The 25,644-nt window shown below is 39.6% G+C and overlaps 1 protein-coding gene across 10 annotated transcripts in view; it reads left to right on the forward strand.

Moving 5' to 3' along the window:
- The window catches only part of PPP4R1 (protein phosphatase 4 regulatory subunit 1), a 36,359-nt gene that overhangs the window by 1,566 nt on the left and 9,149 nt on the right, over positions 1-25,644 (forward strand). Inside the window, exons 2-12 of one of the 10 annotated variants that reach the window (XM_082234903.1) lie at positions 1,427-1,479; positions 4,109-4,153; positions 11,245-11,380; positions 12,203-12,309; positions 12,998-13,140; positions 14,232-14,378; positions 15,703-15,810; positions 17,918-17,983; positions 18,477-18,635; positions 19,777-19,907; positions 20,475-20,986. In XM_082234903.1, the coding sequence (XP_082091029.1) occupies positions 1,470-1,479; positions 4,109-4,153; positions 11,245-11,380; positions 12,203-12,309; positions 12,998-13,140; positions 14,232-14,378; positions 15,703-15,810; positions 17,918-17,983; positions 18,477-18,635; positions 19,777-19,907; positions 20,475-20,986 (1,564 nt within the window). In that variant the 5' untranslated portion in view covers positions 1,427-1,469. Of the gene's footprint in view, positions 1-1,426; positions 1,480-2,244; positions 2,415-2,954; positions 3,569-3,743; positions 3,904-3,951; positions 3,991-4,108; positions 4,154-4,212; positions 4,364-11,244; positions 11,381-12,202; positions 12,310-12,997; positions 13,141-14,231; positions 14,379-15,702; positions 15,811-17,917; positions 17,984-18,476; positions 18,636-19,776; positions 19,908-20,474; positions 20,987-25,644 lie in introns of those variants that run through there. The other 9 variants (XM_082234907.1, XM_082234912.1, XM_082234910.1 and 6 more) reach the window with 9 other exon arrangements.

Genomic DNA, 25,644 nt, shown 5'->3' on the forward strand with positions numbered 1-25,644 from the left:
TTCAATTACATTTGGAAAAAGAGATACAGCATTTATACAACATGTGAAGAAGCTAATATGAGCTACATTTAGTAAAGAAAACTAAAAAAATAAGTCATATATGTGTGCTAAATCATATCTCCATTGATTTAGGACAGCAGAAATTTGTCCAGTAAAATGTTTATAGAAAACACTGTCATTGGTCACAAGAGAATGATTTGAATGTCATAAAGTTGGTGCTATCTTTGAAATCTTTATTAACAGCCTGTGCTACTGCACTGTATGCTTGACTATACATGTAATGGTTAAAGTTAATCCATACAGCTGCTAATCACATTTGACAGAAAATTTAATATGCCACAGTGCTTCATTCCTTAACACATCAAGCTTGTACACTGTTTTGCATATGAACAGAAACATGAACTCTACTAAACTCATAACTACTGAATCTTTGGCAGCTACGTAATCATCCATTTTTCTCCAGCATTCTCCATCAACAACAATATAGCATCGAGATAGAAAAATGCTGCTTATTATCAGCATTTTATATGGGCTCAACCTATACATGACATTCCTTCTAGTTCAACCACAAATGCCTGAGATCAGAAATTACTGCAGCTACAAAGGCCAACAAGTCACAATATTATGTGCCAGGCCTATGCAGGCCATTCAGATAATTTATTTCCATAATAGCTAGTTGATTGTCTCTAATATTGAAATTTTAAATGTTTTTTCCTTATTTATTATTAAAAACTTATTTGACTTTTTATGATATAACAGTATATAAATATTTTTCATAAATTATGCTACATCGCACTACTGCTTGCATGGTACTGAGGTGGTGCAAGGGCTATGTCATCATTATATCTCAATGTTTGACTCTTAATCGCTCAGAATTGTAAGCAGATCTTAGGTTTACTTATTTAATATTAAGGAAAACGGTGTGAAGTTTACCAAGAAATCTCCTATAGAAGTTATCAAGCAGAAACAAAAACCACAACCCATAGGAGGCACAAAATTAAATTTTGGGTTTTGCAAGATTCTTACATTTTATGCCAAGTAAAAAGCCGAATGGCCAAAGCTACCGCAACGGAAAAACAAAGAGTAATATAGGAGGCATCCCATGCTGTCTACTATGACAGAAAGCAGTTCCCTGAAGCTTCAGGCAGATATATTTTGCCATCCTTGCCATCAAGAGATCCTTTAACTGGAACTGATGGGAACTGATCTTGGGGCCTTCTCTTAACAGCAGGCAGAAAGAAGAAGAGGTTTGTCAGTGTACATGTTTGTCTGTTACAGAGATCTCTTGGGAGTTCTGTTGATTACCATATGGTTTTGTAAAGTTGGTGTTTACACTGTTCAGACTACAAAATGGTGCAGTAAGGATAGTGCAAGTACACTATTTAGTGATGCTTAATCTAATTTCTGGCTTCTCCCTTTTCTCCAGGAAAGGAATTGCAGATCACCAGTCACCTCAATCAACACTGCAAATGGCCCATGGTAAGCTTATAATGTAGAAAACCCAGTGGTATGATAAGTATAGGTATCAGCTACTGAAATCACTGTGACAGTTGTATTCCTATTTCTTTGTACTAGAGAACCTTAACTAGTACAGCTGATATTGTAGAATTATGATCTTCATAATGACTGCAGGAAAGACTGAGCACCTATCGAACCTTGTGGTTCTGCAATTAAACATATTTTTTATTTTGTGTTTTATTGACAAATGAAAGGGAGTCTAGTGGCAAGGGGACACTATTACTAGCCTCAAGGGAAATATTATACTATATTTAGTATATTAAACAAGCAGAAATTTTAACTGATTTGGATATAAACATGGTTTATACCCTTTCAAGGCAATCCTGTGCATACCTACCCAGAAGCCCTATAGAATTAAATGAGACATTAAGTGTGTCTAGAACAGCAGCCTTATCTACTGTGCTATGCCAACTACCTTTCTGTCAAAATATTAGATTTTCATTAAACCTCAGTACAGTTATATAAGCAGCTAAATGCTGATTTCTTATTAGGGTTGCCTGGCTCTTATTAAATCAGTCCAAGACTTATTTTAATGAAAGTAGGCAATGACCCAAAAGCCCAGTTTCGGATAGCTGTCCCAAATGCTTTTGCAGAGAACATTTTAATTTTTGAATCCATATACTGTATACAAATGGCCACAAAACAAAGCATGTGTGCCTACAAATACGGTATAGGTTACATTGTGACACCAACCCTGGAATTATCACCTGAGGAAGGTGGTTCTTTATAGAATGACATCACAATGATTCAATCTACTTATTGCAGTGTGTCATATCTCAGAGCTCCATTTGGCATCCTCTAAACCAGTGTTCGGCCTCCATTAAAATAGTGTGTTCCGCTTCATTCTCTATAGGAAGGCAATAAAAAGGGATGAAAAGCAGCAGCAGTATTCCTAAGTAAGTTTAAGAGGAGCAAGGTTACAGAACAGAAAAATACAGCCAGGGATGGGTGGCAGTGATATCAAGCAAAGGAAAGAGAATGAGAGGCAGAGCTAGGGGCCGCTGCTTCAGGTAGCAGGTGAAGTGCAGCCAGGTGCTAGAGGACAGAGCTGTTAATCCCACACTGGCTGCCCCTGTGCTCCCTAAACCAGCCTAACTGCCCTCAGGTGTGGGTATCGCCCCCTTGTCCCATCACTGCTGTTGAAAGAAGAGTCAGCAGCTGGTCTAGGTGGCTTATGTACACAGAATAGGAAGGGAGATGGAGCGTAATCTTCTTCGCCTCGGGCAGCGAAGTGTCCTGGGGCAGCAGCGCTGAAGGAGGGGCGGGAAGAATGCAATGGCCGAGCCCAGAGAGGGGAAACGAAAACCGGAGCCAAGTGGCAAGGAAACAAGTGCAGTAGTAGAAAACCAGAGCCAAACCTAGATGTGGGGGGAGAGAACAGCGTCACAGCCAAGTTACGTAGGTCTGAGTTGCCCCGAGTAGTCGCCGTGCCCTGCAGCCGTGCCAGTGCCTAGCAGGGCGCGGAGAACGGAAACTGCCGTGCCCTCTTAAACCAACTTTGGGAACGGCCATGCCATGTGGGGAAGGCAGTGCAGGGTCAGGGTCAAGGGAAAGCACTGCTAGGCGAGTGGACAGAGAGAAAGAGGGCGCTCACAGACACCGGGGCGTTTTCCCGAAGTGTCCCAAGTAGTTCACTCTGCCTCACCGGTTCCGGCTGGGCCAGACCTGCCGAGCGGCCCCACCTGGCTGCGCCCGACGGAGGCGGCTTTTGAGGCTGGAGTGAGTCAGCCGGTGGAAAAAGAGGGCAAAAGCGCGGCAGGTCTTGCCTCGCATGTCAGGCAGCTCTCTCTCTTTTTCCCTCCCTGGCGGAGGCGGGGGCAGCCGTTTCTCTCTCTCTGTGTGTGTGTCCGGCTCAGACCCCTCCCTCTCCGGACTGATCGCTCTGTGTGAGACTCTCCCGGGGACGCCCGGAAACGCCGCCTGGGCCCAAAGGCCGCAACCGCCACCCCAACCGAGCCCCCTTCCCTCAGCCCTCGCCTCCTGCGGCTGCCACGGCGGGCTAAATGTAGCCCCTGCAAATCGGGCGGGGAGGTTTGCAGAAACATGGCGGGTAGGTAGCACCTCCCTCCCTCCCCAACCCCCCCTCCCACTCCCAGAAACTCCGTCCGGGCGCGAAAGAAACACCTCAGTCCGGACCCCCCCCCTTCAAGGAGAAAGCAAAGGGAAAGCGCCCTTTAGCGAGTCCCCCTCCACCTCACCTCATCGATTTGGGGGGTGGGGGGGTTGCCTCCTGCCTGCCTACCTACTTCTCTCTCTGTGTGTTGGGGAAACTATGGCAGGAGCTTGCGAGGGGATTTATCTGAGAAATTAACGACCTTGTGTGGCAAGAAGGGCTTGTGGGATTTGTTGCCAGATGTAGGCGTCCCCCTCCTTTCTCTCGGCCCCGTGAGTGTGAGGAGGGGGCGCTTAGGGCAGGGGTGTGTGTGTGTGTTTTTAATAGCGTGGTAAAGAACCGCGAGGCGCTCTCGTGGGGTGTGCATTACGGGTGTTTTACAAAGGGGAGTCGGTCTGGGGTGGGGAGGAACCCCCTCGGCTGGAGTTCACTTTGTCTTGTCTCTCTCCGCCTCCCCCCCCCCACTCCCCCGTCTAGATCTGTCGCTGCTCCAGGAGGACCTGCAGGAGGAGATAGACGGATGTGAGTAGCCCCAGCTGCAACAGCTTCTTCTCCTCTTTCCCTCTTCCCCAGCGCGCTCGGCGGCGCTGCCCGGGCCGTCCCTTCTTCCCAAGTCCGTCTTGGGTGTGGGGGCTGGGTCGGGGCGGTCCCACTTCACTCGCACCCGGAAACTCAGGGGATCCTGGGTCTGGAATGAAATGGGGAGAGGGAGCCTGTTCCCGTCTAACGAGGGTTTGTTCCTTATCTATATATATATATATATATGGATATATTCATAAAATACAACCGGGAACGGGGAGGGAGAGGGATGGATTGCGCGTGTGTGTCAAGCTCTAGTTTGCTTTTGCTTCCGCGAATAAATGGTTTTGAAAGCGTGGAGGAGGCCCAAGTTGCATTGTGGGAGGAAGCAGCCATGCTCAGCTGTCCTTGCCCGTTTCCCCCCATACAGGCATTTATGTGTATGGCTTGCAAACTTGCTCGTGTTTGTGCCTGTCTTGATTTTGTTGTTGTTGTTGTTAGTTTGTTTTATTTTCTGGAGACCACGAAGGGAAAATGGGGAAAGTTGTGAGTTGGATGGGTTGGTTGTGATTATAGCATTACTGCTGCTATTCTGATGAATGAGATTTAGGTCACGTTGTACTTGAAGCTTAACAGTGTCTTAATATTGAGATACAGTACTAATAGAATTTGTCTTCCCTTAATAACACCTTATGAAATGCCATCAGAACTCATTGAATGTTCTCATATAGGAATTATGCTTGTGTGCTTTTTAAAATCAAGGTGTGTTCAGGTTTGATATATCCATTGAATATTTAAATTGTAAAAATTAATTTTACATTTTAAATGTCAAAATTTTTATAATACTAAAATTTAATACATTGATATTTAAAAGTTAGCATTTATGTTGAATTTTGGACAGCTAATGAGATTAAAAAATGCATTGTGATCCTTAAAGGGTCAAGAAAGCAAAACCCAAGATTGGTAAAGTTTGATACGACAGTGACCTTGACTTTGTATGTTAGATAAATAGAATGATGCATATTCTTCTGAATTAATTTGTGGCTGGTTTGCTGGTCTGTTGTATGAGGTTCAGGTCTTCTAATTAGATTTTGACTTGCTTTCTTTAGTTTTTAATCTTTTAAAATGTATTGTGTACATATCAGACTTTAGAGAACTGATGCTACCACCTTTTTGAATCAATAGCATACACACGCACAGAGTAATGTGCATTTATGTTCTGAACAGAAGATAAACCTGGGTAACTCAAAATATTTTAGTAATGTATATGAATATACACTTAATTCTTTTACAGCAGTAAATTCGTGATAGGTGACCAGTGCAGGCATCAGCGATAGTGTAGAACAGCCTTCTCCACCTTGGTGCTTTCCAGATGTTTTGGACTACAACTCCCTTGGATGTTGTAGCCAAAATATGTGGAGGGCACCAGGCTGGAGAAGGCTGGTATAGAATATTGTGTGAACTAAATAATGGAGAATGTACTGTGGAAAATAATAATGAAGTACCTGAATTAAATAAAATATAAGTATAGAAGAGAGTTTAGAAGATGTGTCCATGTTAAAAATACATGCTCCAGAATAAGAATGTAAGAAGATTGAATAATAAAGTGTCCTTTCTAATTTCTGCTACTTTTACTTACCATCTCTTTCTTGGAGGCAGATTCTTTGGTATACATTTTGATGGTTAACTCTTGGATAGGAGCACTTAGTAAAACATAATTTCTCTTCCAAGGCGATATTAGAGGGTGGCATTAGATGAAAGTGAAGTCAATTGCTGCTGTAAGTAGTGTTGTAGTATTCACCACAGTGCAGCTGTATACAAATTAATATTCATTACGTTGTCTCCTTTTTATTGTCCATAGTAAGTGATGCTTGCCATATGAGTTGTCATGCTTTTGAGTTCTTGATTATTAGGGTCTTAGTGTGAAGGTTTTATCTCAGTGGAGCACCTATCAATGAGTTCAGTGTTTGAATTCTGCATTAGCCTCCTTTTCTGTATTAGCATCATTTCCTGTAGAGGTCTGCTTGGTGCCAAAGTTCTTCAACTGAGAACACTTTATTTCTTCTTCTCACATGCTTCATCCTCAACTTTGTACGCTGTATGTTCTTGTAGCATTGCAGCTGTCTTGGCTCTTCATAGAGGGAAATGGGTCATCAAAAGACCTGATTTGTACTCATGCCTTTTCGGATTGAGATGGGACCTTAAGCAGCCCAGAACTGAGACACTGATGCCAGCAAATCTGATTCCTTTTAATAAGCTGATTTCTAAGGCGAGACTGGTGACTGCATATTTTATTTTTGTTCTCTGTTATTTTAGTGACAAATACATATACAGTCAGTTATGGTAATCCACAAATCCTTGACAAAAAAGGCCATAAGCTGCTGAAATGCCCCCAGTAGCATTTGTGTCTAACTAATGGTAGTGTTTCAGGGTTGCCTCTGGTGTACCTTCTTAGCTTGAAGACATCTTTCTTTTTTAAAAACTGTCTGTGCTTCTAGGTGGACAACTTCAATTGCTAATTTTAAGCTTTTGTGTGTAGAGCATAGCAAAAGAAAAATTGTGACTTCATTGTGTGATGAGAGGTAGAAAGGCATACATACACAGTAAAATCTGATGGTGCAAGGACTTCCACTTGTGCAGAGAAACTTCCCCTCCCCCTGTGTGCCTCTAAATCTATTCTGAGAGTTCTCCATACCCTCTGGAACAGATTGGGGGGGGGGGCTCTGGAGATGCAAGGGAGGGAAGTTCTATTTAGCAGAAGCCCTTGCACTAACAGGGTGACTTAGATGAATACAACGCATTGCTGTTTAGCATGGTCACTTTGACTAGTAGTAACTAGGAGAATAGTAGAAAGATTTCTTGTTCTTTTGAAACCATCTGAGTATAGATGGAAAAACAGTATTTTCGTCTTGGATAGGTTTGTGAATTTCATTTACATAGGAGAATAAAATTGATGGTTGTCCACATTCCACAGTGAACATGAGTTTTGTTTGTATAATAAATGTCATTTCTGAATATAGACATGTAACTGAATTGCCTATAAACTACAGGCAGACAAGTGCCAAAGATCAGAAAAGGAGGTACTTTCAATAGACATTAGGAAAGCAATGTTGTGTGGTTAGTAGCATAGGAGATTCCATAAGGGATGACTACACTGTTGAAATATGTTTAAATGGAAGAGTTCAAAATTATGCTTACAAAATGGAATGGTATTTGGTAACAGTGTGCAAATTTTCCTACCTTTTGTGGGCAAACATTGATTGCTGTATCCTTTAAAAAAATCCCAAAACTGTTGTACATTGTTAGGCAGTAGGTTTTTGAGTTTTAAGATTTATTTGAATTCAGTGCATTTATCTAGGCTTTTTGCTTCCTATTTAAGTTAATTCTTTTTTGGGGTTATTTTTTATGTTTACAATATTGTACAATTTTAAACGGTTTCCTATGTTTCGTTCATGTTAGAGCAGAGGGGATAGGAACCTGTAGCTCTCCAGATGATGCTGGACTTCACCTCCATTCGTCCTTGATAGTTGGCCATGCTAGCTGAAGCTGATGAACACTGAAGTCAAACAACATCTGGAGGGTCACATGCTTCCCATCTCCATGATACAACCAGATCTTGTGTTTACACTGAGATCATGGTGGTGTTCCATAAACATTCCACCCCCCCCCCCGAATATTGGCATCTATTAAAAGTTATATGAAGTAGTAGAAATGTTCGTCTCCTGCAGGTGTTGCTTATAAAGGGAAATATTTATGCATCGTCTTAGTACATTTTATTAAACTAATAAACAGTGGTGTTTTGGATGAATGGACATACAGTGATACCTCTGGTTAAGTACTTAATTCGTTCCGGAGGTTTGTTCTTAACCTGAAACTGTTCTTAACCTGAAGCACCACTTTAGCTAATGGGGCCTCCTGCTGCCGCTGCGCTGCCGAAGCACAATTTCTGTTTTTATCCTGAAGCAAAGTTCTTAACCCGAAGCACTATTTCTGGATTAGCAGAGTCTGTAACCTGAAGTGTATGTAACCTGAAGTGTATGTAACCCGAGGTACCACTGTATGGTAATTTTTCTTACCATAATGGAAAATTACAATTATTCAGGTTCCTAAACTTAATTGATTCAGATATGAGAACATGGGTAGATTTGTACAGATAATGAGAACTTCATTGAAATGAAAATTGATGGTTAGGCTAACATAATCTGTGTATATTACCTGGGAAACCTGTTAGAAAAAACTAATGTAACAGGAATGAAAATCAAATGCTATGTCTTTCAAATCCCAGACGTTAGCGATTGACAGCCTGGAAACTAGCAATTAATTAAGCATTAAAGGCCACATTGGGGGGAAAATGCTGAACTACTGCAGCTGCTTTGTATGCTTGAGTTGCACATGGTTTGACACCTTCCACATTCAAACTGTGAATTCTGTTAACTACTGTATGTTGTTTCACTTATTTGACAATATTCAGATGTGAAAAACTCAAGGTAGCCCATGCAGAACTTAAATTTGGAAATAGTAATAATAATGTAGAGAGGTGTGTCCATTAACATTAAGAAGCTGACTTAAAAACACATACCAAAGTACTGATTGCTTGCTTTAGCATTATATTTTCAGCTACCCCTGCAACAATGAAACTTTCATTGCTGAAAACTTTTGTCAAATGAGATGGTTTCAATTCAGTTTTAGGTGAATAGTAATGATACAGTATACAGCTGTGCTACATCATGTCTCTTAATACCAGTTGTTGAGAAGTGAGAGTGGGGAAGAGCACAGTTGGTCCTTCTCTGGTCCTACTTGCAGACTCCCCCATGGCATCTGGTTGACCACTATGATAATAGAATGCTAGACTAGATAGATCTTTGGCCTGATCCAGTAGGATTATTCTTATGTAATATACGGAGGTACAGCTCAGACACCTTTTGATTTCATAATTTTGTTTTATATAAATAAATAAATAAATATATTTTTTTCTTTTAGCCAAAGCCATTTATCTGAAATATTCCTACATGAAAAAATAAATAAATGAAACAGACTTTCTAGTTTAAATGTAATAGTCAAACAATTTCACAACTTTACTTGAAAAATATTTTTATTGGGATACAGTAAATGTAAATATTTTAAAACCTGACAACTCAATAGCAAACAATCCCTACATTGCTTAAATGTTTAGAAAATCATGTAAAGACACTCAAAACTGCTAATATACTGTGCCAATTTTAACATGCCTAAATAGCATATTTAATTTGGGAAATGTAGTGTTATGGTGCACATGTGCAAGCACTTTCAAAGAGTAGTCATGTGAGAAGCTAATTGCAATGCTGGACAGTTTCTGATATTATATCCATGTATAATGATGGTAGTGGCTTAATTTTCTGTAGGAAAAATATAGCAGCTGAAAATTTACATCAATTGCTTTAATATGTGTGCTCCTGTTTGCTACAAGGAGGATTTGTCAAGGATATTGTAAATACAGTGGTACCTCGGGATGCGAAGGGGATCCGTTCCGGAGCTCCATTCGCATCCTGAATAGAATGTAAGTCGCGTCTGCGCATGCGCGGGTCATGTTTTGCCGTGCATACGTGTGACGTCATTTTGACCGTCTGCGCGAGCGGCGAAACCTGGAAGTAACGCGCTCTGTTACTTCCGGGTTGCCGCGGAGTGCAACCCGAAAATACTTATCCTGAAGCATATTTATCCCGAGGTATGACTGTACTTGGAGCAGTTGATTCATGGGCAGGGACTTGGGAGACTGTTAGCAATTTGTGATAGTGCCAGAGAGCCCTAATCATGCATCAAGGGTCCTATTGTTATGTGTATACCATAGGTAACAAGAGACCGTTATCATCTATGCTGTAGAATAAGTGTAAAAGAAGAAAGCATGAGACAACTGGAATATTCATCTGTATGAAAATAGATGGGGAATGGCCAGTTCCTCTTCCCACTGTACTCCAAAAGGGTAGAACAATGGAAAGTGCTCCATTTGACTTATTAAAAACATTACTCTTATAAAAAGACTGTTAATAAGCCAGCCAGCCAGCGAAAGGAAAATGGTAAATTGAGAGAGTAGTTAGAATGACAGCAGTGGATTCCATAGATGACCGATCCTTGAACAAGTGGGGATCATCCATGTTTTTTTGGAGATAACTAGTACTCACAAGATTTTTATGTCTGTTGCTTTGACAATATGTAAGTGTTGGTAATTAAACTTGATCAGATTGCTGCTGACATGAATAGTGTTGCAATAGGTTGGAAGACAACATGGATATAGGCTGACTTCTTCCCTCACCCCATCCTGAACTTAAAACTAACTAACAAATTTGAAGAAATACAAAGTACAGCCCAGCAGCGTCTAGATAATTGCACTAGATGCCACAATCACAGGTACTTCGCTCTGCTGCTTCCAGGAGCGAAGCCTTGGATTTGATTCAGCATTATGCCTGAACCTAGACTTGTGGTTTGCTTCCCTCCAAGCAATTAATTATAACCTAAGTTTGTTCTTGGCTTTACTGCCCATGGTTTCTATGTAATGCTAAGCAAAACTAGGGCAGCACAGTAGGAGCAGAGGAGAAGCAAAATTTTTATCCCTGTGCACCAGCATGCTGAATGCTTATATTTAAACTATACTTAACCTTAACAGTGGTTTTAAGTCCTGATTTTGGTTTTAATGAAATTGCACTTCCTAACTAGTTTCTTGAGTCTTCATCAATTTTGAGGTTCATATTCATTTATGTATACAAATTTGGCTACTAGAGATCTTTATCTGGTATGACAGGAGAGGTTTTAGAAAACAGTTACTTTACTGAAGGACTAGTAGAAAAAGCAGTCAGCTGCAGATGGTGTGTGGTTTACAAAATATTTGAGACTGAAGGAAATTGGAGAACAATTTTGTACAAAAATACAGTTCAAGAAGAATGGCTGAATTATACAAAAAGCATGCTTTGAAAGGGAAGAATGGTAAAGGCACACAAAGTTTTAAGACTAATCTGTGTTGAAAGCAGACTGCTGCATAGCCTAGCTTCTTCTCAGCATTAGGCATCTGTTTTAAAATATAGATTTGTGATTATAAGGAATGTTTCTGATGTCTCTGATAGTTGGTGTGGATGACTACAGCTCAGAGTCTGATGTGATTATTATACCTTCAGCCCTGGACTTTGTCTCACAAGATGAAATGTTGACTCCTCTGGGAAGATTGGACAAGTACGCTGCAAGCGAGAATATTTTTAACAGGTATGGTATTTTAGCCTAAATAATCTGTTTTATAAGGAGCTATCTTAAAATGTTTTGTGTGCAGGACAAAACTTAATCTCTTTTTACAAGGAAATTCTATGAATTAAATTCACACACCTGTCCACCTTTTTCATTTAATGGATTATCTGTCCTCATCAAGAGCTATTTGGTACATTACTTTGTAAGAAGATATGTATTTAAGATTTGTATTGTATTCACACTATAACACAGTAATGTTTGAAGAGACTACAGTTCATTTCCAAATGTAAGAATAACAGCTGTACACATGATTAAAGATGGTGGCCTCCTCATATTTACATTTAATGTAACATGTCTTTGTTTACAAGGATCTGTCTGCCATCTGATATCGGAATATACAATGTTGTAAAATTCACCTTAGTTTTTGTTGAGTTCTAAGGAAATATTTTCCTCTTTTTGTACTCGGTATTCTTATACAGTGGTTTAATTTTAGTATTCTTTTCTGGGTAATAGTTCAAAATGGTTTGTTTTGATTTTTTAATGTTAAGTCTTCTGTTCTGAACAGTTTTTTATCCTGTGGGCAGCGGGCCGTAATTGGTGTAGAAGACAGAAACTTGGACCAGGAAAGCTGGGTTCCCGTTGCCACACAGCAATGAAACTTTGGGCAAGACACACACACTAAGGGTTGTTGTGGGCAAAATAGGGTAACCCATATATACTATCTTGAGTTCTCTTGGATGCAAATGTGTTATATTAAGGTGGGATAGATAAATTATTTCTTGACATGTAAAAGCTATAAACTTATATTCCACAATATTGCAATTTTATTCTCTCATGTTCTAGGCAAATGGTGGCTCGAAGTTTGTTGGACACTTTGAAAGAAGTGAGTGATGATGAGAGAGATTGTATTGCTGTACTGGAAAGAGTCAGCAGGCTAGCTGATGATTCAGGTGTGTAGTATGAGCTATCTTAATGAGGTAATGAAGTAGATTAAATGCTGGGGTGGTTAATGTGAACAGTGGATAAACTAGATTATATTTCTTTCTTTATTCCATGCTATTGGTATCCTCAGTAATTCATTCAAAAAAGCAATTGTTGCTTTGCAGCTGCTGAAGAATCATGATTATAAAACCAAATTCATGTTATTGCTGGCAGCACTGTAAAGAATATTTAGAAAAGGATCAAAATAATACCTATTTCAAAATGGCTCCTAATAGCAAGGAGGCTTTTCAGGAAAACAAGGAGACCATAAAATGAGAGAAAAATGGAGACTGGCATAAGGTATTAAAGGCAGATTAAAGGCAGAAAGTGGTAGGGAAGTGCAGTGGGATGGGGAAATTGGCAAAAATTGCCACCCTTCCTATTCCACTTAGCAGATGCATCCTCTGGATTAAAAGGACTTTGGTGAGCACAGGGACATCAGTTGAATTCCACAATTAATACTACTTGCAAAACAAGAAGGATTAGTGACTCTCTTGAACTTTTAATTCATGAAGCAATAAATTTGAATCCAAAACGATTCCTTTATGACCAATTAGAGATAGTTTATTAGTACTGCATTATAGTAGGTATTTGACTTTCGATCAGGAGATCGATAACATATGATTTACTGGTTCATCTTGACATTTTTATCAATAGAGCCAACAGTACGAGCTGAATTGATGGAACAGGTGCCTCATATAGCTATGTTTTGTCAAGAAAACAGGCCTTCAATCCCTTACGCTTTTTCAAAATATTTATTGCCTATTGTGGTGAGATATCTTGCAGACCAGAACAACCAGGTGAGAATTCATTGAAGTTATTGAATAATTACACAGTTGTGTACAGATTTTACATGTTTGAAATAAACTATACGCAGATCCTGTGATCCTCCCACTTGTTATCCAAAAATTCACTTACCTGAACATAAACAATTATACCCAAACCTTACTACACGCACAGCTGATTCAGATATCTGAATAGCCACAATTTGTCCACATCCGTACTTGTTTATGTTTTGCTGGTTGGCGGCAGCCATTTTAGGGTGGGGGGAGATAATGGATTAGAAATGTTCCCGTAGGAAATAATGGAAATTGCCAGCTTGTTATGCAAATGCTCTTCTGATGAACAGTTTCCTGAGAATGCATTGTGTTCGGTAAGCTGGATCTGCGTTTAATAGTACCATGTTAATGCTGATCCAAATAAATTGTTTACCTAACAGCATCAGTATGTATGGGACTTTGAAGTAGCAACATGACAGGTCCCTTCCCATGGGGGCTGACACCTGAACATTCACTGCAAGGGAGGGAAAAACAAGGCAGTTTCGTGGTTTTAAAATTTCACAATTATTTGGATCAGAGAATGTCCCAACAACTAAAATTAGATTAAAGAGTTTTGAAATAAATTTGTGTCACAGACTCAGTAATTAAATTAAACAATTTATATTAGTCTTCCACAAACCGATGTCCTTATAGTTCAAAACATCTGGAGGGCATCATGCCGGGAAAGGCTAGTCTGTATGAATAACCTGTTTACTTCTGTGCTCTCTTTAGTGCCTTTCGCAGTGGTACTTGACCAGTGTTACATAGTAGCAGTAGTATAAATATTATCACATTAAAGATTTACAATGGTATCATTCCATATGTTAAAGAATTCATGGAAATAAATACTAACAGTGTATGGCAATATCCCAGACAACATAATCCTGTGTAGATCCTATTCAGAAATAAGGCCCATTGAGTTCAGTGGGACATTCCTAGGTAAATATAGAGTGGAGCCTGAAAGCGATTCACAGGAGTTAGTTCTTGCTGTCTTATAAAATGTTTGTTCTAAAGCTTTGTGGCACAGGTGGAAACATAATTCAAGTCCCTTCCTCTCTTCTTTTTAAACATAGGTGAGAAAAACAAGCCAGGCAGCATTACTTGTTCTTTTAGAGCAAGAACTTATTGAACGATATGATGTGGAGGCCAAAGTATGCCCAGTTCTTGTAGAGCTGACGGCTCCAGACAGCAATGATGATGTGAAGACAGAGGCTGTGGCAGTAAGTTGGAGGATGACTTTGCATTGTCTATATTAATTAATTATCTGGATTTACTAAGCAGCAAACATGCTTGCTTTCCCATAGAGTATCCTTTGTCATGAATGAGATGTAAAATGGTGCTTTGCAGACTAAGATAATGGTGTAGTTATAGCGATAAGCATGTTTCAGAGATCATAAAACATTTTTTTTGGACCAAGAACAGAGGAAATGGAAGAATGGTGATGCTTCAGTCCTGCTCACAAGTTGTTAAACTCCTGGTTAACTTCCATGGAATAAAGCATCCAAACTATACAGGATTGCATCCACTGAACTTAATGTGGACCAAGAACTCAAATTAGAAAATAATTAGGGGAAAAAATTAATTGCCTTTGTTCTGTCTTATTGGGCCTTGCAAACAAGGAAAATTATTTCACTCATGATTTCTTTCTTTGTCAATGTCTGGTGGAGGGAGAAAAGGAGTGAAAGGGTTCACCTCATTCATTCAGTTGGCTGTAGCTCAACAGCCATTGAAAGCTAGTAGCAGGCACTTTCTTTGACACATACTTGGTCAGTGAAAGAGATGTGGTCTGTGTCTGAGAAAGAGTGGGGGGAGATATGTGTGATCTGTGTGAGAGAAAGAGTGTTGCATTTATTAAAATTCTATCACATCCTTCCTCCCAAAGGAGTCTCAGGTACCAGTGTATGTATGGTTGGTGTGTGTGAGTAGGGAGGGGAGTTGCAGGTAGGTCTGTGAGAGAGAGAGAGAGAGAGAGATGCACTTGGGCAGGCAGATGCATATGTGTCTGGTCTGTATGTGTGTGGTGAACATGTGCATGTGTTATGCAAGACATAGTGAGTGTGGTGTGACCATTTTCTAGATTTTTCCCTGGTAGGAATTGGGGGGGGGATCAACATTGTATGATTTCCACAATCAGGATTAAAAGGTCATAGCTGACTTCTCACATTACTCATAAGGGGTGGAGCATGAAGCAGCAATGAGTGTGCTCTTATGTTGTGTCATGCCACCACCAGCACCACCAGCCATTTTTTGACTGGTGCCCATGGTGCTTTCCTAAAATTCAAAATACTACTACTAGTCCAAAAAGGTAGGCAACCCCTAGCTGAGACCAAGAGAAACATTTTTTCAATGTATCTGCCTTCTGTTAATTTTAATTGGCAAGAGCATTTTGTTTCAATATACAGAGAGGATGCAAGAGAAAATACTAATTAAGCATTTTGTAATACACATTTTCATAAAAATGCTATTGGATTACAAGTAGGAATTTTTGCATATCTAGGAATGCAGTGATACCAGATGCATAACCAATGTTTTTCTTGTAATTAGATAATGTGCAAAATGGCCTCTATGGTAGGAAAGGACATTACAGAGAGGCTCATTCTTCCCAGGTTTTGTGAGATGTGCTGTGACTGCAGAATGTTTCATGTTCGTAAGGTATGACCTTTTTCCTTTGTAAATCTCTTATTTCCCTTCTTTACCTTGCCAGAATTTTAGCCATGCTTTTTTTGGAAATGGAAAGCATTTATTCCACGTAGGAATCAAAACCTCCTTTGTGAATGCACTGATCTCTTGGCAGCTTTGTACAGTGGTGCCCCGCAAGACGAATGCCTCGCAAGACGGAAAACTCGCTAGATGAAAGAGTTTTCCGTTTTGGAGGTGCTTCGCAAAACGAATCTCCTATGGGCTTGCTTCGCAAGACGAAAATGTCTTGCGAGTTCCTGCGGGTTTTTTCCCCTCCCCCCCTTTTTCTAAGCCGCTAAGACGCTTATCAGCTGATCCGATAAGCCGCTAATAGCGCTAATCCGCTAATCCGTCAATGGGCTTGCTTCGCAAGACGAAAAAACCGCTAGACGAAGAGAATCACAGAACGGATTCTTTTCGTCTTGCGAGGCACCACTGTATATGCAGGCCTTTCATGTTTATTGGAATGAATGAGGAAACTATAGGTAACGATTATGGCCATAAACAACCATTGTCTTAAGTTGTCAGTGTGGCATCTAAAAAATATGACTTGGGACTCTGGAGACATGACTTTTAAGTCCCTCCTCTGCCAGATAGCTCAGTGGGTAATTTTGAGTGAATCATTATCTCAGTAGCTAACCATCACTGATGGTAGCTAAGAGGCTAAAAATGTGATAACTCCTTGTATGCCATCTTGCATTTCTTGGAGGAAGGGCGGGATTCACTGGCTCCATTCACAGCAAGGCAGGGCAGAAATGAAGGATTTTCAGGACATCACTGCAAATGAAGAAGCAAGTAAACGTCAGCTGTTGCTGATACTCTCTAGGGTTTGGCATTTGACTCGCCAGAGCACATACTTTGAATATTGTCCAGTCAAACAGTTGTAAAAATTAAAGCATTAGAATGATAACATTTGACTCCTATCCTATCCTCACTTTATTCTGCAAAAATTATGGAATCCCGAAATTAAAATGCTAGTATCATAAAGCTGGGAAGGATCAGGAAGAACATAAAGATCAGCCCAGCTACTTTAAGGCAAGATCTTACATACATCAATATTTCCTCTTCAAATCATAAAATTGTAGAGTTGGAAGGGAGCCCAAGGGTCATCTAGTCCAAACTCCCTGCTATGCAGGAATCTCAACTAAAGCATCCATGACAGATGACATGACTAAAGCATCCATGACAGATGACCAATACAACACAGTTTGTTGGCCAAAGCAGAACAAAGTCCATAGTACTGAGGTACATCAGTGCAAGACAAGAGCAGTTAACAAACAAATGAGCCATTGCTGCACTATGGGAAGGGCAAATTTCTCCAAATGTGTTATTGGCATCATACCCACACCAAACATTTAAAGTACTCTTCCACCACTTTAAGAGTCATGGCTTTTCCCAGAGAGTAATGGAAACCATATTTTGTGAAAGGTGCAGAGACCCTTAACAAACTACATTTCCCAGGATACTTTAGGAGAAGCCATTACTCCTAAGGTGGAAAGAAGGGTCCTTTAAATGTACGGTGTGGATGCAAGTAAAGTCTGAACTTTAGGGGGAAATTCTTTCTTGACTCAAAATCTGGTGATTGGTTAACAGCTAAATGTGAAATGAGATCCACCCTCATTCTCCCCAAAGGAAAACATAATTGCATTGAATGTTCACCTCATTCAGCATCAGCTCTGTAGTAAGGGGATGAACCAGAGGGAGTTGGGTAAACTCAACAACTTAGGAAAGAAGACACTTCTGATCGCCCACACTGGCTCATAAGTTTCCAGAACCTTTTAAAAAAAATGTATATTTTATCCTACTTAATACTTAAACCAATTCTGCTCTTTACCAGTTTGTTCCTGCAACTTTTAGGGAAACAAGACTTCTTGTACATATCAAGTTGTATCTCCTATTTTAAAATTAGCTAACTTTCAAGATTAGAACTGCAGTGAGTAGTAAACCTGTGGCCCAGTGCAATAGATTTACAGTTGATTGCAAAGCATTACATGGAGTAGTTTGAGAACCGCAGTCTTGCTTTTTTGAATAGTTTTTGTCTGCTCGGTGCCATATTATAATAAACGTATTGTTTTTTCAGGTTTGTGCAGCCAACTTTGGTGACATCTGTAGTGTAGTTGGACAGCAAGCCACTGAAGAAATGCTGGTAAATTCTGGAATAGGTTTCGATAAGCTGCAGCTAGTTATAATTCTTCCTATTAAAATCACTGGAACCAAAGTACACTGATTTATGCTAGATTTCATTAATGCCTTTCACCAACTTTAGTGCATCAGCTACGGCCATTCCTGGACCTAGATATCCTGGCCACAGTTACACATGAATTCTGTGTAGGGCTGTTCCAAAAGCTACAAGTTGTGTAGAATGCTGCTGAGTGGAGTAGCTTACTGGAGTAGCTTAAGCTCTTTGTGAGACGATGGGATGGTTTTTTAATGCCAAAAGGAAGCAATATAGTAAAGCAATTCCAAACATAGGAAGCAAAAAAATGAATGCACCCTTGTCTTAATCTTGTCCATAGGACACTTAATAATTTTCCACTATAACATTTTACAAGTTTATGAGAAATTATTTCAAGATAAAAAGTCAAAACTGCATTTAAATTATTCATACAAAATTTGTGTTATGCTTTGTATTTTTTCAGCTTCCTAGATTTTTTCAGCTTTGTTCTGATAATGTTTGGGGTGTGCGGAAGGCTTGTGCTGAATGTTTTATGGCTGTTTCATGTGCCACATCACAGGAGGTCCGGCGAACAAAATTATCAACACTTTTTATTAACCTTATCAGTGACCCTTCACGATGGGTAAGTTTTCAGTTGTTAAGTTCCCCTTCTCCTCTTGCAAGATACTTGACAATTATTTTGAGAGAGTTTAATTAATGTTTAAAGTATTGATAATACTGTTGATGTGGAAGAGGGGTAATGTATTATGCAAGATATAGAAGCTCCATCCTTTGTAGTGTTTTGTAGACGTTGATTATGTTTTCAATAACTATTAGGGCTAGCATTTTAAGGCAACTCTATGTCCAGATACTTCTGTCGTATTACTTATTTGTTAGATGCCACAACATATTTTACTATTTTGAAAAAGCATAAGGAACAGTGCTGTTATTTGCCAGAACCAAAAGTAATAGTATATGCCCCCAAATGAAACCTTTTATTATGAAAGTAAATATAACCATGTACAGTGAAAGTGTACAGAGGTTCTTAAGATGGTTTGACAAAGGGATAAACAATTGGGCAGGAAACAGGATGTGAAAATGTATATATATCTATTAAACACTTTACAATCTGGTTTGTATTTGTTACTTGGTTCCTTCTCCGGCTTTAAAAATATGTATTTGAAAATATTTTTGGATTTCCTGCTCACCCATTCTAATATCTGCTTTGACAAATTGTGATTTCTTCTGTTAAAGAGATGTGTACTTCTATAAGTTCTGAATATGGATGGAAATGTAATGTAGGAATTTATAGTAAAATTGTGGTGAAATATATGTGACTAATGCAAGATTTCTCTGGATTAGAATAAGGGGTAGCTAACCTGTGGTCCTCCAGACAGGAGCTGTAGTCCAAGAACATCATCCCTGACCATTGGTCATATTGAGTGAGGTTTTTTGGAAGCTGGAGTCTGACAACATCTGCAGGGTTTGCAGGTTCCCCACCCTTGCTCTAGAGTTTTTAAATATTCTCCTGCAGACAGATACGTACTTTAATATGCATATTCAGACAGTGGTGTGACACTCAAGTATGTACCCGGTTGTAATGTAATATTCTTGAGGCAGCTAGCATAATGCATTCCCATGTCCCACTTGTTGGCCTTGTTTCAAGATGCAAGATTTCCTTGCAGCATACCTTGGGGAACTTATGATGTTTCCACTACTGACAGCTGGAGCACTCATTACAAGCAGCTATATTTAAAGGAACTCTCTGGAATCCATTACTCTAGGTCCGCCAAGCTGCCTTTCAATCCCTGGGGCCTTTTATATCAACGTTCGCTAATCCATCCAGCAGTGGTCAATTTTTTAAAGAAGAAGAATGTAAAAACACTGAGGATCGGAACCTTGCAGAGGAACATAGGTATGGACTGGTTATTAATTTCATTTAAATTCATTGGCTCTTAGCATTTTTTTTTACTGATACTTTGATTGTATGTTCTACCATTATGAAGGAAATTTCATGTCTCATGTTCTGAGGTAGGATGGGTTTAAAAAAAATATTTCTTTTAAACAACCCAACCATTCTGATTATTAGACATACACATTTTCTGGGTCTAGCAATGAAAAAATTGTGGATACAGAATATATGTGCCAAATGTTCATTTTTTTTTTGAAGTACCTTAATTTTGATGCTGCCTGTTTGTGAGCAATTAAGAAAGGCACAAGTGTCCTTATGTAGACCAGCGGTGACTAACTATGCCAGAAGTTGAGGCCAGTTTATTTTGCACTACAATGCACATACAGCTCCTTGTGCTTTGGTGTAACACGTGTCTTTAATTTCGTGTTTGCTTGTTTGTCCCAGCATCCTAGCACCCTCCATTTTTCCCTTTGTGACCTCCATATTGCAGATTGACCACCCATGTTGTAGCCAATTATGTCTTTATAACCACTATGGTAGATAACACACACATTTATTTTCTTTGTCCAGCAATGAAAGAATTGTAGCTACAGAAGATATCCCAACACATGATGTACAAAGCCAGACAGAGTTGCCTTTAGATGCTGATGAGAGTGATTTTGCAGAGACCCTTGAAAATGACAAGGAAGAGAGTAACTCCATGTTGGTTCATTCCCTGCCTGAGACAATGTTTCATTGCACTTCGTCTTCAGAATCATGTCAAGAAGCAGCAAATAAGAACGAACAAAGTTTTGATTGCTGTAGTATAGCAGTATTGCCAGCACCTGCACCGAGTTCCCAGGAAAAACCCCTTTCTGATCAGGAGCTATATAACTCATTCAATTTCTGGAGGACTCCACTTCCCAAGATAGATATTGATTTAGAACTTCAAGAAACTGCAGAAACACTTGATTCAGAAACTCAGGAAGGAGAGCAGGAAGTTGTTGCATCAGCTTCTTCAAACGTTACCATGGCTACAAGGAAGGAGTTGGAAGAAATGATAGAAAATTTGGAGCCTCATATAGATGATCCAGATGTTAAAGGTATTAATACATTCCTAGTTCCAGGTGAGGTGTGAATTAGATGCCTAGAAAAGAAAGATTAAGGCTAATTGATTGAAACTGAAATGAATCTTAGAATCCTGTAGGTAAATAGCCTTGATTTATGCAAATACGCTATGCTTACTTATCAAGAAAATCAGGTCTCTGTTTTGCACAACTACTCCCCCCCCCCTTCTGTCCTTCCATTTCCTTTTCTTGATTTCAAACAAAGATCTAAATTACAGAGTGGATAAATTGTTACAAGTTAGTTGGGCTAGTTTTCCCTGGCCATTTTACTCCCTGGTTTAAATGTTAAGCTGCCCGTTAAAAAGTGATTTGGGTTATCAAATCCCAACTATATCAACATATTGCAGTACATTAGAAGTGAAGCTGCAAGCCCAAAGTCTCTACCATCCCTATGTAGATTAATTTCCAGGAACCTTCAGGGGCTACAAACATTTTGCATTTCATTTAATATTTTGCTATCAGAAATGTCATGGAACATGCCTCTTGATCCCTGTTCCACTTCACTTTTAAATATGGTGTGGCATGTGAAGCTCTTTATGTGGTTGTAATTCATAATAATTTGCATAAATCTGTGTCTCCACCTGAATACAATTGCCCTTAGGACTGGTTTACAAACCCTCTTCTTGGCAATTTTTTCTGTAAAGTTACTGAATGTTCGTAGGTGCTGCTGAATCTACTATGTATTTTGGAAGATGGTCTCTTTAGCTCATCTCTCTGAATTTGGACACCTCTTAAGAAAGCTTGCATGATGGTTCCTGAGATCAAGGAGCAGGTTTTTGTCTATTGATATAATTGGACACCATTTTGAATCAAGATGGCGTACTGAACCTTTCAAAACTGTGCAAATTTTAAACACCAATTTCAAAATGGTACTCACTTTTTTGTTTCTTAGAATTCCCAAGCAGTGCTGGGTCTGAGACAGCTAGTGTAATGTAATTCAGCATCAGTTCTGGAAACCTCTGTACAAGTTGCTGAGAATCATGAGTGGAAGGGTGCTCATGTGTCCAGTTTGTTGACTTTTCATAGGCATCTGGTTGGCCACTGTGAGAACAGAATGCAGGATTAGCTAGGCCTTTTCCAGCAGGGCTCTTCTTATGTTCATATGAAAGATAAAAGTTCTGGTAGTAGGATCCATCACCATATTGGGGGTGTTGGTTGCAGTACACCTCTTTATGAACTATGGAAGAAACAGGTCAGCTGCCTCTTACATCCAAAACAAAAACCAGTTTGTCCATTTCATTATTACTACTTAGCCCTTCCAAGTGTGTCTCTTGAATCTTGAATTACTCCCATTGGTCATTGTGCTAATTTACTAATTTAATCCATAAATGGTTAATTGCAGAAAATGGGCTAGAAAATGAACTACTTGATCCATTAATGATGTCAGATACCAAATAGTGACTCTGGACAGCTTATTATAGTCTCAACTCAGTTGGCTTGGGTTTGAATACAGAATCTCAAAATACACTTTATTAGGAAGCTTCCCACCCTTGTATTTTACAGCAGATTTGCTTAAATGAATTTTCACTTGCAGGCAGCTTGCCAACATGAGTACTACTGAGTAGCTTCTTAAGTATTGTATCTATTAGAGGACTTTCTGAAAGATGGGATTCAGTACTAGAAATGTTCCCTATGCGAATGCACCACAGGAAGCATTTTAAAATTATGCTCCTTCGTGAAGTAATCACATAGCAACTTACTGTGTTGTGAAGTAGAAAGGAAGTAAGAAAGAGCACTTCAGGAAACAGAAGCTGCAGATGATAAAAAAACAGGAGGATGTTGTATTGCTGTGCAAGCATTGTATTTTAGCAACTACACACACAACTAAAATAATAAATAGAATTTACTAAATGAAGGAAATGAGAGGTAGTATAAATTAAATCAGGGCTTCCCAAACTTGAGTCTCCAACTGCTTTGGTCTACAACTCCCATCATCCCTAGCTGGTAGGATAGGACCAGTTGTCAGGGATGATGGGAATTGTTGTCCAGAAACAGCTGGAGACCCACGTTTAGGAAACCCTGAATTCGTCTAAACAGATCATTGCCCTGAAATTTCCCCAGATAACCTAATGTGATCTGACCAAGGCAAAATAGAGCGGTACTATGGCTTCCCTTGATCAGGACACTAGACTTCTGTTGATGCATAAGCTTTTTTTGCTGTTTACTCATGTTAAGTTAGGGTCTACTAAGACCCCTAAATCCTTTTCACAAGGTACTACTGGTAAGCCAGGTTTCCCCCATTTATGCAGCTGGCTCTTCCTGCCTAAGTATAAAACCTTACATTTGTCCCTATTAAAATTCATTTTGTTCATTTGGACCCAGTTCTCCAATCTATTAAGGTCAGTTTGAACTAGGTCTGAGCTCTAACTACCTACCTCATTTTATGCTTGTTTTAATAAGTAGATGAAAGTGCTTTCCATCGCATTCTCAGTTACTTGTACACATTTACATTGCTTTAAAGCCATAAATGTCTCTGCTGCTTTTCTTCCTTTGCCCTTACAGTCATCTGTCGTGTTCCCCGTGCTTCTAATCTTTAATCTTATTCCCTGTAGTGGCTAACATGTTGGTTTTTTAATGCCACAGTACTACATTGGATGTGATTACATAATAAATGTTCATAAAAATCACATGGGTTGTCACAGCCAATGTCATATAATGCACATGTTGCATTAGAAAGAACAGCATGACATGTCTCGTGTAATGGTTTGGTAGGCACCAGGTTTTAGGTAGTGTGAGAGAGATACATTTTGATTTGAACCGGGGGAGTTGGGGAAGTTTCAACTGAATGGGAAAGGAGCCAAAAGCAATGTGTTTTGGTATTGATGCTAACCGAGGTATGATTCACATGAAGTTGCAGAGTCAGACAAGGATAAAAGACAGTACCAATTAGTAGTGGTGCCCCCAAATTATTCTATACCTGAATGACATTTATTTCCTTAAAGTTTCACAATAAATTCTTTCACTTTCAGGACCTAAAAAATGGTCCTGAAATTGCAGTATCTAGTTCCTTTAAATAATTGAACCCTACCTCACAACTCTCTCATCTACGCATCACACAGTATTACCAGTCATCTTTTAAAATCCTTTGCAAAAGCATTAGTCCCTTAATCAGAATCATACCTGAGAGGCAGCTTTCCAAACTGTCTTAAAATCAAATATCACCTCAACTGTGAGTTCACTACACCAGGGTAGACAGACTTAAGGCTTGCAAAATATACTGTATTTTTTACTAAACCCCAAGATCTACTCAAAGCTGCCTAGTGCAAGAGGCAGGCAAATAAAATAATTTGGGGCCTAGGAATCCTGAATGGAGCTCACAATCTTTCACACAAAACTCTAATTTGGGTTACCCCAAACTTTCTACATTTCAACAGTATAATTTAGGGTGGCAGGGAGAGGTATCAATTTGTTGCTATTATTCACATGCAATTGGGAATCAGAAGCCCATGCCAATCTACTGCTAGGCATGTACAAGTAGATCTAGATCTAACTTCTGCCCACTGTGACACTAGACAGCCTTTGGCAAGTTTCTCTATCTCTCCTTTCCTTCCCCATTCCCCTCAAATTGGAGATAATAAAATTGGCATCACTTTAAGGATGTCACAAGAATGAATAAAGTAGTGAATAGAGAAATAGTTAAGCATTCAGTGTATGTTATCATTACTATTATTATATGGATGTTTTATTATTCATTATATGGCTACATGCATTTCATGTCACCAAGCCTTGCTTAGTTGTGCCTAGCAAATCCTAATTCAATCACCAGTTAGTTCCCAGTGTCTCGGTTCTTATAGTTGCATATTTAACACTGAAGCTTTGTTTGGTTTCTTCAAAAGAAGATTCTGCCCCCCCCCCCCGAGTCTTTTGAAAAGCCTAAAAACCTAGGCAGAACATAACTAACACAGTGACCCCTGTTTCAAATGGCAAATGGCCAGAAACAATGGCTTCCCCAGGATGAATTGCTTCTTTCAGCTCTTTGCTGAATATAACAACCACTAATACAGCTGACTGTGTAGCAGGAGGAGAACCATGCAGTCAACTTTGTCTGTTGGCCACTGCTGAGGCCTATAGTCTATGGTGGTCAACTTGTGCAGTTACAAGAACAGAAGAAAATATGTAATGAGATAAATCTCCATAACTACTTTAAATACTCTGGATGTATAAATTTGCAGAATTTGCATATCATGAACATTCAGGTCTTTGAATTAGCTGTGAGTAGATAATACTATATATAACCCTACATTGTTACTATCAAAATATGCAAGACTTTAGAAAGCAAATGAAAAATGCTGATGCAAGGGGTCAGAGTGAGCCTATTTAAAGGACCTAACTAAGTCAGGTTCATTAATTTCATTGGCTCTGCAGAAAGAAGTAAAGGGCTTCCTTGGTAGCCTCCAAATGTGTACTGCCTGTTCACCTATTTACTATTATCTTTGAGTATGCATGCTTGGAAATCCTAGTGGAACTGCATCTTGCACTGTCGTACAGCTTTCATTTAAAACTGGGGTCAGCAACCTAAGGCCCATGGGCCAGAAGCGGCCCGTGAAGGTCGTTTGACCGGCCCACGAGCTGTCCCCAAACCGAGCTGCCCACTCGCATTTTGTGCTAAACCGGCGCAGCTCCGGGACTCACTT

Source organism: Podarcis vaucheri (assembly GCF_965113315.1).
Source record: "Podarcis vaucheri genome assembly, chromosome: 8".
In the NCBI taxonomy this organism is placed as follows: Eukaryota; Metazoa; Chordata; class Lepidosauria; order Squamata; family Lacertidae; genus Podarcis; species Podarcis vaucheri.